Source organism: Abrus precatorius, unplaced genomic scaffold, assembly GCF_003935025.1.
Source record: "Abrus precatorius isolate BTA unplaced genomic scaffold, Abrus_2018 Scaffold2, whole genome shotgun sequence".
In the NCBI taxonomy this organism is placed as follows: domain Eukaryota; kingdom Viridiplantae; phylum Streptophyta; class Magnoliopsida; order Fabales; family Fabaceae; genus Abrus; species Abrus precatorius.
The window spans coordinates 24,739,675-24,752,814 of NW_020874362.1; the positions used below are offsets into that span (position 1 = coordinate 24,739,675).

Below are 13,140 nucleotides of genomic sequence, written 5' to 3' on the forward strand. Positions count from 1 at the left end.
GGAACAAAAGTATCTTTTTTAGGAGTAATCTTTAGTTGAACTGAAAATATCCATTATTTGATGGGCTTCATTGTCTAAGAGTGGAGATTTTTTTTTCTTATACAAGATTCCAACTTGATACCTTAAAGAAAATTAAGTATACATGACTTGAATTAATTTATTGGTAATTAAATTTTACATTATAAAGTTGAGTCTTTATTTTTAATATAAATTTTAAAACTAATCCTTTTCATTTAAGTCACTTAATTTTTTTTTATTGAATATGTATTTTATTTTCATAAAAACTTTTATTTAAACTTAGTTAATCATAATTTAAATTAAACTTCAACATGTTATATTAAATATAGTCTCTATAAATACTGAAATTCCAGTTAGTATAAGATAAACTCATTAGAAGCATGCTTTTTGCTAGTGTTCAAGAGAAAGTAAACTCCTTATTCATTTTTCTGCATTTATTAGAGCCAAAATTCACACATTTAAATAATTTTAAATTCAATTTACTTGTTCAATACTATTCGTTGTATGATTATAAATTTTTAAATGTACACAATCAAATTAGTTTTTTCCTAGAAAAATGTAAAAAAAAAAAAAGAACTAATTTGACTTATATTTGTCTGTTAATGAAAACAATATTTTCCAAATGCAAGGTGATGTATATATGGATAATATATACTGCACATAAAAATGGAAAGTACCATTGTTTTTGGACACTAAAAGCAAAGCAAGCACATGAGAGAGAGGGAATGAGTGACCAGGAGTCAACGATGGCATGCTCAGTCTTTTTTTATCCAAATCTGAAATGATGTTTGTGAGATCTTCAGCCGCAGAGTTATTTAAAAAATCAGAACAGAGGCAGGTTCAGGAGCTGCACAAAAAGTAACACTCACAAACTCAATCATTCATATTTTATAGTACCATACTCTTTACACACAAGGGAATAAAAATAAAGACATAACTCGGGTAGATATGATATTCAGAATTTTTTGTGATTTCTAATTTAGAAAACAAAAATAAAAATCAAATTTTTAATACAGAAGTGAGAAAAATTTCAGCTGCTCATTTTTCTGTGTGACGTTTCAATGCTGATTCTTTCTGTGGATATATATTTTCCGTATGATATTTGTTTAACAATGGCAGAGAAAAAAGGGAAAAAGGAAAAGAAAAACCTATTACAAGACATTTTCCATTGTGTCTTTCTTGGTGGGTAAAGGGTTGCCATTATTTTTTGAATGACAATCACAATCACGATTCCAAGAATTTTAAAAGCAAGCATTGCATCCAACCCCACAAGATGCCGCCACGGTTAAAAGAATCCATTCAAAGTTTCACTGTATAATATTCAATATTAAAAAAAAAAAAAAAAACAAGAACAAGGAAACAAGTTATTCTGTTTCTACATTCCATGTGTATTGTGGAACCCAACTCTTCACCTTTCTCACTCTCTCTCTTGTTCACAGTCACATTATATAAGACCTTTATTTGAGGACAAGTTTTCTTCACTCCTCGTCCTTTTTTTCCCTGCAACAACAAAATCACGGGGAGGAATCGAAACCCGAGCAATGGGTTTCTTTTTAGTGCATGCTCTGTTTTTAACACTGCTTTTGTTTTGTCACCAAACAAAAGCAGAGGATTTTGATGGAACCAACTTCAAAGGTAGAAACCTCGGAGGAACATGCAACTTGTTCCGAGGAAAATGGGTCTATGATGCTTCATATCCTCTCTATGACCCTTCTTCATGTCCCTTCATAGATCTACAGTTCAATTGCCAAAAGTACGGTCGCCCAGATACATTGTACCAAAAATATAGGTGGATGCCATTTTCTTGTCCATTACCAAGGTACTTCTATTATAGCTTTTCTCTCTATATATGTGCATATGTATGAAATTTTTACCATTTTATGTTGTTCATAGAATCATACGCTAAGTGGGATTGTTGGTGCAGGTTCAATGGATTGAGCTTTTTGGAGAGGTATAAGGGGAAGAAGATTATGTTTGTTGGTGACTCACTGAGCTTGAACCAGTTCAATTCATTGGCATGTATGATTCATGCGTGGGTTCCAAATTCTAGGACCACATTCAGACAGAAGGATGCTCTTTCCTCAGTGACATTTGAGGTTGGTTCTTTCATTCAAGTGTTTATTTTTCTTCTCATTGTTTTGAAACTTTTTCATATTTTTTTTTGGTGGGGTTGTGCATGCAAGTTATCATTTTCTCTTCTGGTTTAAGTTTTTGACTCCAAGATGGAAACTTTTTTGAGTCACTTCAACTTCTGAACTCAAATTTTGGTACCTTTTAATCTGATCTATTTGGGTATTAAAGCCTTGAGCTACAAACTTGTGCGGTGCATGTGTTTTTTTATTTTTGTGGTAAGTTACTGTTTGGCCGGGAAGTAGGATCAATAAAGGAAGGATGTGATTGGTGAGAAGGCTTTCCCTTTTGCTGGGGACATTTCTGAATGTTAATTTAAGAGATAATAAATATTTGTGTCTCAATATACTTCCCTCAAAAACTGTTCTGTTACTTTCTCTACCAAATTCAAACAGTTCTGCACATAAAAGATCAAGAAAGAGAAGGGAGGGGGTATTAATTTCTGATTTTTTATTATTTAGAACGGACGTGGAGTTGCATTTTCTACAGATTCATTATGTTACGGTAGAAAAGGAAGACCCTTTTTCTTGCTTTATATGGGTTTGTTTAATTGTTTCATGTGATAAAAAATCCCATTCTATTAGAAATAATAAAAATTTATTTTAAAAAACTTAATATAATTTTTTATGTAATATTTTAATTTTATTAATCTGTCAAAAATAAAGTTATCTATCCTCTCCATATTCAAACCTGGCTTAAATTACAATATTTTCCAACAGTTACTTTTCTTTTTCCCTTATTCTTTTGCATAGAAAGCCTCAATTCTGGAGGAAACCCAGTTGCTTTACATAAAATCTTTGTCATTCAACTGTCTGAATTAGTAATGATTAGTGTTGGAGATCTAGTTTTCCCTCCAATCTTGGTTGTGTAGATTGACATTGATCCCGCATGAAGTATTACATAGTAGAGCAGTTACCATCATTAGTTCTAACTAAATTATGAGTAAGACAACGACTAACAGCATTACCCAACAAAATCTTTTTTCTTTCCATGATTCCTTTCTGCTAATGTAATTAATGATAATTTGATATTTGCTTTTTTATCCCCCTCTCCATCCACCAGAAAATCCTTTTATATGCTTCATTATGTTTGTTTATGATATAAGCTTCCATAATGTTATTTATATAATATTACAGGTATAATTATTCATGATTGCATGAGAGTTAATTGAATTCAGAAGAAATTAACAAAAAAAAGTATATAATATCTGAATTAGAACAATTTAAATCCATGTGTACGACTACAAAAATCTGAAACTCCAACAGAGTAGTAACATTAATCATTAACCTTGTGTATTGTTTTCACTTTAAAAACAATAAAATACTTTGAAGACAGAAAATAAAATAAAATAAAAATATTTTTCAAACTAACCCGATTGTATTCTTTGGACTTGTGGATATGTCTTCTAAAAGAGCGATGTAAATAGTAAGTTTGTTATTTATTACTTACAGGATGGACCACTCGTGCTTATAGAGACAGTTCTGTCCTACGTTACTCTATAAATCTAGTAAATTGCTAAGTGTTTAAAACTGGACCACTTCTTTGTGATAAGGAAAGGGTCATGTTTGCCTTATATGATATCTATTTTTAATTATAAAACAATTGATTTATATTCTCACTAATGGTAAAGTGAGATAATGATAATTGATAATAAATTTTACTACATTAACTTATAAGTATTCTAAAGGTGTTAATATTTATTTAAGGGTTTTCAATTTTTTTATATTTCTTTTATTGTATCATATTATTTATTACACATGTTATTGTTTTCTCTCTTTTATTTCTATATCTTTGTATAGCTGTCTACCAAACATTTTTCAGGTCACATACATTTTCATATCTTACAAGAATAGAAATCTTGCATGATTATTGGTCTATCTTTTAATCATTTTCTTAACAGAGGACAGAGATCGACAAGACATGAGTGGAAAGAATTTGGTAGAAAAATTGCTTAAGAAATAAGAACCGAGTTTACTTAAATAGGAGGTTTTACCAATTTAAGAAATTATTTTTTTAAAATAGATATCAAATGCAAAAGTTGTGTATTTTTCCAGGACTATGGCCTTGGGTTATTTTTGTACCGCACAGCATACTTGGTTGACCTTGACCATGAGAAAGTTGGACGAGTTTTGAAGCTTGACTCAATCAAGAATGGTGATTATTGGAGAGGGATGGACGTGCTGATCTTCAACACGTGGCACTGGTGGACCCACACCGGAAGTGCACAACCGTAGGATCATTGTTTTCACATCACCCCATGTATAGTTTTAATTCCAATGGTTAATGATACTAATTTTTTGTCACTTAAAATTGATGACAGGTGGGACTATGTTCAGGAGAATAACAAGTTGTTCAAAGACATGAATCGTTTTGTTGCATACTATAAAGGTCTGACAACTTGGGCTAAGTGGATTGAAAGAAACATAAATCCAGCACAAACCTAGGTCTTCTTTTTAGGAATTTCCCCTGTGCATTACCAGTAAGTTATCGTTTTCTCCTTCCTTAATTCCAAATTCTAATTGATTCATTCAAATATCAAAGAAAAAAATTATGAAAATGACTTATATACAATTTTTTAAACGATTTCATTGAAATATATGGAGAAACTTGTTAGTATAAGTTCCTTTTAACCTAATTTCCTAAGTAACTTTTAATGAGAAATGCTTAAAATTAAGTAACTGTTGCATAATGAGTTTCATATTAAAGTTATCAATGTGAATGAGAGAAAGGGGTTGCATTAAAAAAGCGAAAATTACTTATGCAAATAACTGTTATATATATATATATATATACATATGTAAATTTGAAGTGAAAGAAGACTATAAAACTCTTCTTTAGTTGTATGGCTAAAGATCCTCTAAAATTTACTGTAAAGCAGGACAATAAATTTTCATTTGATAATTTTTTATTAATTTTTAAACAGTATTTAATTAAGCTACTTATCTAAACATAAAAAATTGTCAGCAACATACTTTCTAATGTATACATTTTTAGTTATTAGCTAAAATTATTTTAAAAAATACACAAAAAAATGGGATTTATACTTTTAATTTAGTGATTTTTATTTTAAATTTAATTATTTCCACTCATATTTTACATTTTTAATAAATTTTATCCAATCAATAAAAGTGTGTTAAAAATAATATATTAAAAATGTATTACTAACATTCTTCATCTAAACAACATATTCTTAATTTACATCCATATTCCATGAAATATAAATGTGCTGGTTTTTAATCAGTAAACTGTGGTGGTTTGGTGAATAGGGGGAAAGATTGGAATGAACCAGCAAAATCATGCATGAGTGAGACAAAACCATTCTTTGGATTGAAGTACCCTGCAGGGACACCAATGGCTTGGGTGGTGGTGAAAAAGGTGCTAAATAGGATAAGTAAGCCAGTGTATTTCTTGGATGTGACCACTCTCTCACAATACAGAAAAGATGCACATCCTGAAGGCTATAGTGGGGTTATGGCAACAGATTGTAGCCACTGGTGTCTTCCAGGGCTTCCTGACACTTGGAATGAGCTTCTCAATGCAGCTATTTCTGGTTGAAAAAAAGCACTTGAAGACTTGACAACTTTGTTTATTAGGTCCAATTCACTTTTAGAGGAAAACCCATTGTTTTCAACTTAGGAAATATTTTATGTGGCATTTTGCTTCTTGTAATTGGGCAATAAAAGGGTTTGGTGCTCCAAATTGTAAATGTAGATTATTATGGCAGAAATTTGCCCTCTCCAAATACCATTTTGAATTTTGAAAAGCATTTGGTGGATAGTTGTAAAGTAGTTGATGAAACCCTTTTTCTAAGGCAATAAAAAAGCAATGAGAGATTATGATGTGGTGATGTGACGTTGCAAATTTGAGCTATTCTATATTTTTTATGTTTCATCTTTGAATACGACCTATTTTAGTATTTATCATACTGACATGTTGTTGGCCTTCCATTTCATACTTTTGAGGATAGGTTGTGAACTAAACATGTTTAAAGTGGCATGAAATTCCATCTGGGTAACGACCAGTGCATGATTGTGCTGTGTAAATTGGTGATGATTAAGGAATCATTTTTCATCTTTGTTTGGGCTTTTGACAATTGGCGCCCAAATAACCAACTTGGGAAATCTCTAATGGCATTTAGCCAGATGCAATTTCTGCTTGCCAAAATTATCCTGAAGTTGGGTGTTGTGATAGATAGTATAAAAATATTATAAAAGTGATAATATAAATAAAATTTCATTATCATTAAAAATTAACATAATACATAATATTACGTACTATTATTTGTATCCTTTATTATTTTTTAATTATATATATATACATTTTTAAAATATATTCTAAATATAAAAAACTTAAAAATATTCCTTTCAATAATAATTTTTTTCGATATAAACATAATATATGAATAGCATTATTCTGTTTAGTTACTTACAACGCCAACTTTTTCTTGATCAAACATCTAAGAATTTTTACTTTTAAACTATGTTAAAACTATCTATATCCTTTACCACTCTTTATTATATATAAAAAAAGAACAGCGCAGTGATGACTGATTTAAATCATTTGTTGCGGTCATAACCTTTGATGACCAAAGACATGCTAATGTGATGTGTTGAGAAAGAGTAACCATTGCCGAAGAAGTAGTAGGAACAACACAGGCCATTGCCAATAAACGAGCCACGTGTCATCCAGTGTAGTGGGACACTCTTCTAAGTGTACACGTGTCTTAAACCTAAGCACCTCAACCTATATGTTTGACCTAAGATAACAATAACATTAACACATGCCTCATGTCCCGTGCATGCTTAAGCTGAGTCATGTAACTGGTTCCAACACTTCACACACATGTCCTTCCCCATGCAAACCTCATCCATCACCACCTCTTCAAACCGACACAACCCCCCTTCTTTTAAATAACACACTCTCACACTCGTGTCTTAACTCAACTCCACACAAAGCAAAAACAAATTCCATAAAAGAAAGTAGTGCCTTTGTTTTCAAGAAAACGAAACATCACAATGGCTTCTGAGCAAATGCCTCGCAGAGAAGATAACCTTGAGAAACACATTGCTGATGAAAAAAAGAGTGATGAGAAGGAGAAAGAGAGAGAGTTGTTCTCTGATAGAGCCAGGTCTGCGAATATAGTGAAAGACAAAGAGGGTGAAGAAAGAAGAAGAGAAAGGGAAGGTGGCGGTGTTCATCAGGTGGGGAAGTTTGAATTGAAAGTTGGAGAGAAGGGTTCGGGGGAAGAACAAAAACTGGAGGAAAGAACAAGAGAGGTAGTAGGAAGAGAGAACAAAGGGGAGAAACAAAGAAGCGGTCCAAGAGGGCAAGTAGTGGCAGAGAAACCGATAACACTGGGGGAAACAAGAGAGGAGGCTAAAGCAAGAGAAAAAGCTGAAACCAAAGGTCAAACCAAAGAGGTAAAAAATCAAACTCTAATATTCTTTATATGCTAATTGAGCCTCTATGACATAGTAGTCTAAAGACATATATAGTCTAAAGTTTAAAGTTGGATTTTTCTTTCTCCAAACATAAAGGAGGCATGCTAAAAAAATAATATGAAATTATAGTAATGTAAAGTGTCTTCACTTAAAATTTTAAGCTTTTTAGATTGTTGGGTTATGATAGGATGGTGGTAAAGGAAAAGGAAGAGATCAAAGAGAAGGATCAGGACCAAGAGAAGAGAATAAACAACCTAGCTTGGAAGAGATTTCCAAGTACAGAGCTGAGGCTCAACAAAAATCAATGGATGCAATTGCACATGCTCAAGAGAGATACGAGAGAGAAAAACAAGCACTTAAAAAGGTCATTTTCTTTTTTAATAAAAGTTACATAAAATTGTAGTGATACTATAGGTGTCTTCACCTACAATATTAAGCTTCTGAGATTGTTTGTTTATGATAGGTTGGTGGCCAGGAACAAGGAAGAGGAAGAGAGAAAGGAGAAGAGAATGAACAACCTAGCTTCGACGAGATCTCCAAGTGCAGAGCTGAAGCTCAACAAAAAGTTAAGGAGAGAGAGAGAGAAAAACAAGCAGCAAGTGAGGCACAAAATAGAGATGAAACTCAACAAAAGGCTAAGGAAAGAGAGGCACAAAATAGAGCTGAAACTCAACAAAAGGATAAAGAGAGAGAGAGAGAAAATCAAGCAGCAGCACAAAATAGAGCTGAAACTCAACAAAAGGCTAAGGAGAGAGAGAGAGAAAAACAAGCTGAAACTCAACCGAAGGCTAAAGAGAGAGAGACACAAAACAGAGCTGAAACTCAACAAAAGGCTAAGGAGAGAGAGAGAAAAAATCAAGGAGCAAGTGAGGCACAAAATAGAGCTGAAACCCAACAAAAGGCTAAGGAGAGAGAGAGAGAAAAACAATCTGAAACTCAACAAAAGGCTAAAGAGAGAGAGGCACAAAATAGAGCTGAAACTCAACAAAAGGCTATGGAAAGAGAGAGAGAAAATCAAGCAGCAAGTGAGGCACAACATAGAGCTGAAGCTCAACAAGAGGCAATGGAGAGAGGGGCACAAAATATAGCTGAAACTCGACAAGAGGCAATGGAGAGAGGGGCACAAAATAGAGCTGAAACTCGACAAAAGGCTAAGGAGAGAGAGAGAGAAAATCAAGCAGCAAGTGAGGCACAAAATAGAGCTGAAACTCAACAAAAGGCTAAGGATAGAGAAAGAGAAAAAAAAGCAACAAGTGAGGCACTAAATAGAGCAACTCAAACTGCAAAAGATCAAAACATGCAGGCAAAGGAGAAGGCAGCACAGGCAAAAGATGTCACAATAGAGAAGGGTCAACAAGGCTATGTTGGAGCAAAAGATGAGGCAAAAGAGAACGTTCAGAAGGGATATGATGAAGCAAAGGACACAGTTACTGGGAAGGACAAGTCTGCTGGTGACACCACTGCTCAGTATGATGGAGAAAAAGCAATGCAAGCCAAAGATGCTACTGTGGAAACTGGCAAGAGTGCTGCCAAAATGGCTGAGGATTTGAAGGACAAAGCTACAGTGGCAGGATGGAGTGCTGCACACTATTCTACTGAGATGACTGTGGAAGGAACCAAGGCTGCAACCAATGTTGTTAAGGGAGTAGCCCAGTATGCAGGCCAGAAGGCTTCTGAGCTTGCAGCCATGTCGGTGGATACTGCTAAAGGTTTAGCTGCTGCAGCTGGTGACACAGCTAAGGAGTACACTGCAAGGAAGAAAGAGGAGGCAGAAAGGGATGTGGAGGCCAAAAGAGTAGCTCAAAATCAGGTGTTTATTTCTACCAATGACTCATTTTATTTATATGTATATATACTTACAAGACTGGTCTATAATTGACAGCTATGTGTGTGTGCGTGTGTGTTTTGTTGTGAGTTATGACTCATGAAACTGTTGAAACATGATTTTTTTTTCTACTATTGGAATTATTGTTGCCCTTTATTATTTTTCAACTATGTGAGTTGTGGCTCTTGAAACTGATTGAACCAACATGATTTTTTCAACTGTTGGAATTATTGTTTCCCTTTATTATTTTTATTTGACACTTCTTAAATTTTAGTTGAGAGTAATGAATTTCCATTTAAATTGTTAAAAAGAGAAAACAGTGAGTCAAGGGGGTTACTTCAAAGGCTTGGACATAGTTCTTGAATTAAGTGAGTTCATAGTGTCTGCTATAACTTAATAGGTAGGGAAAATGTGGTATATCATTTTATTTAACTCTTTGCTGCAAGTAACTTTCAGGGACAGCTAGAACAACCTCAAGTGAGAAGAATGGAAGGTGGGTTAGGCCAAGTGCAAGGTCCAGAAGGAAAAAAGGGAAGAGAGACAATGACAGAAAGGGAACAGAAACCGTTTAAAAACATCACAGGGAAAAGCTTTGAGGAAAGGATAGAACCACGAGGTTTGCAAGAGGAAAGTGAGGCAAGGACAAGCATTGGTGAAAGATTAGGCAATGTTGCACAAACAATGAAGAAGCCATTGGATAAAGCCACTGAGGGAGGGAGGGAGGTGTTGGGAGCTGTAGGTGAAACTGTGGTTGAGATTGGAGAAAACATGGCGAAACCAGCGCAGAAAGTGCATCAGCAAGGTGAAGAGGGAAAAGGGGGAGGGATGTTGAATGCTATAGGTGAAACCATAGCAGAAATCGCAGAGACAACTAGAGTGATTGTTGCTGGAGAGGGTGAATTAGAGTCAAGATCACATGAGTACGATCATGGGAAACAAGGAAACTTAAAACGTGATTAGTGAGTTGCATAGATGTTTATAATAAAGTTGTTTCTATGGAAATGTATATCATGCAATAAGTACTAAGAACATCTTTTTGTGGTTCCATATTTTATGGACTAGTAGAAAAATAAGAATGTTTTTCTGCGATTCAATAAAGTAGTACAAATATGTAGGTCTAGTACTCTGAGTTTTTATTGATTACGAGAATAAATGTATCATGTCCCCCAATATTTTATTGAGTGGTTATTTTACAGTACCCATTGATACAAACTTGTTGAGCCAACTTGTTAAGCCAACACGCAAATTCCATTGCAAGAGCCTAAAGATGTTCTGGTGGTCTAGAAATCAACCATGACGCACTTTTCAACATAGAACATCACAAACAAAATTAGGCGATGATTTTCTTAACTTTGCAATGAGTAAAATAATTAACCGCGAACTAGTTGAGAACGTTTCTCTCTCTCGCTCTCACACGCACACACATAAATATATATATATTACTTTGTGATTTGCGATATTATCATTACTCTAATTGTATAAAGAATAATGCTCGAAAAAGAAGGTAGAATACAGCTCTTCACATTACTTGAGTATGCAGTTGTTACAATGGCTAGATGAATAATATGCTTTACTTAAATGATAAAAGTTATGAAAAAGTCGTGAATCGTGATATAAGCATCATTGCGTCCATTACATTATTCTTCTAATATCTTAAGTCGGATCGTTTGTAATTCTAATTATACATTTTTCTTTGTTAATTAGTTATAATTAATAAATCAATTCTTTCTCTAATATCAGTAATTAATAAACCATCGATCAACACCAACAAATTAAAGTGTGAATTGTCTTCTCCGTATTAGGAACATACAAACTAAAAGCAACTCAGCAAGGGATTTAAGAGGTGCCTTCACAATTCAAACGCAATCTCCACTATTACAGTCAAGCACGGGTATATGCATGTTCGCAACAATCTGTACATATAACCAAAGTTTTGTTTTTTTATCCCAGTCAGATCCAAAACCTGACATTGTAATAAGTAATAACATATTCTAGGATGCCAGATAATTGACTGAGAGGTGGAGACAAAGAAAGGCAAAGGTGGTAATTAAAAATTTTAAAGAGTTTAAAATTTTAAAGAATTTATAATTTAAATTTTTATTATTTTAAAAGTTTTTATTTGAATAGAGTAAATAAATGTTCTTCGTTTTAAAATATATTGTTTGCATGAAAGAATCAAATTTCCTCATTTTCATTAAATAAAAGGTTTGTTGAATAGTTAGACATTATATTGTTTTATTTACATGATTTTTTTGGAAATCGTTTAAAATTAATTTCAACTTATGTGTATGTAAATGATCTGAACAACTTAAAAAAAAAGTGGTAGAGGAATGAGCATGGAAGAAGAATGAGAAAGATAAAATCTTAAATTTAACCACGAGAGAAAGATGCATGTGCCTAGCATGAAAGAGAGAGAGAGAAGAAGATTTGCAACTTACAATTTTAGTATAATTTAAAATTTGTAATATTTTATGATTAAAAATTTTAAATTCTTAAAAATAAATATATAAATAAAAAATTTAAAATATCTGATCCAAACACAAAAGGTACAGTTAAATGATTTTGGTCTTGTTTTTGTTAAGCAAAGCCACATAAAACTGATTTATAATAGTGTTTGCCTTTTCTTCAATGGCGATTTTGACTGCAAATTTTGCCTCGAAACAAGCACATGAGTTTCTAGTGGGGCAAGAGTTTGACATCATTTTCAGCTTAAGTTTAATGTTTTAAAAAGCATATATATGGTAAATGTTAATCTTTGTGGCTCTCTTGAATTTGAAGCCGTTATGGAATAAAACAATAATAGATTGTGTAACCCTTGACATGCTCTGAGCAATGTATAAATGCTTTGAAGCCACAATATTTTATAGCTTCCATATCAGAAATGAATCATATCATCACTAAATTTCTCTGTATGATTTAGCAATAGAAAGTTCATCAAAATATTTTAGGGCGATTTTCGTGTCACTGCTCAATTTCGACACATACTAATATATATATGGACTATTTAAATTTACTATTTTTATTTGACTTTAGCTCGTGTGCTTAAAAATAATTTATAATAATTTTTATATAATAAATTTTTATTAAAAAGTACACGATATCACACAATTTAACATATTAATAATATTAAAGATTATAGTTTTTAATAAATACTCGTATATTTTGAACACGCATCGATTGGAAAACTTAATTTTTATTTTGGCAGCTATCATCATCATCTCTATGATGTTCCACCACTGCATGCAAGCAACTGTAGCTATGAACTTTTGGCCAACAGAAGCTAAATTTTCTTTTGAATTTGTTGTTTTAATTAGTGGGAAAGCAAGTGAGTTGCACGACGATCCCTAACCCTCACTTACACTATATACCCATAAAGATGACCTATGTCTTTTGGTTAGCATCAAAGGTATCCAAAGTAACCCATAAATGTTTTAAAACTATTTAGACAAAATCTTCATATATTCTCCATATATGCTTCAAATCAACGTAATGGGTATTTGGTCATGGTACTGTATACTCTTTATATATTATGCTCTGATTTTTTTATGGAGAGAAGAAATTATAAAAACTAAGAAATTTTATTATTTTATTAGAATTCATTATTAAATTTATTCTTTACTAACGAATCTTTTCTAACTTTTTGAACTATTCAAATGATATAGAACTATTTAGAGAGAGTGCTTAATTTTAAAAAATATGTATTTTATGTTTTTTTATTTTTAATCA

The 13,140-nt window shown here is 32.7% G+C and overlaps 2 protein-coding genes across 2 annotated transcripts; both read left to right on the forward strand.

Annotated features, from left to right (window-relative positions):
• The first annotated feature begins 1,504 nt into the window (after positions 1-1,504).
• On the forward strand, positions 1,505-6,003 carry LOC113858005 (protein trichome birefringence-like 39). The gene is made up of 5 exons (XM_027490394.1): positions 1,505-1,837; positions 1,943-2,114; positions 4,203-4,378; positions 4,469-4,627; positions 5,415-6,003. Exons 1-4 carry the CDS (start codon positions 1,560-1,562, stop codon positions 4,590-4,592), a joined length of 750 nt encoding a protein of 249 aa, XP_027346195.1. The 5' UTR covers positions 1,505-1,559; the 3' UTR covers positions 4,593-4,627; positions 5,415-6,003.
• A 1,160-nt stretch (positions 6,004-7,163) lies between these two features.
• Positions 7,164-10,374, forward strand: LOC113859665 (seed biotin-containing protein SBP65-like). The gene is made up of 4 exons (XM_027492377.1): positions 7,164-7,568; positions 7,777-7,953; positions 8,053-9,399; positions 9,871-10,374. Exons 1-4 carry the CDS (start codon positions 7,164-7,166, stop codon positions 10,372-10,374), a joined length of 2,433 nt encoding a protein of 810 aa, XP_027348178.1.
• Positions 10,375-13,140: the final 2,766 nt, after the last annotated feature.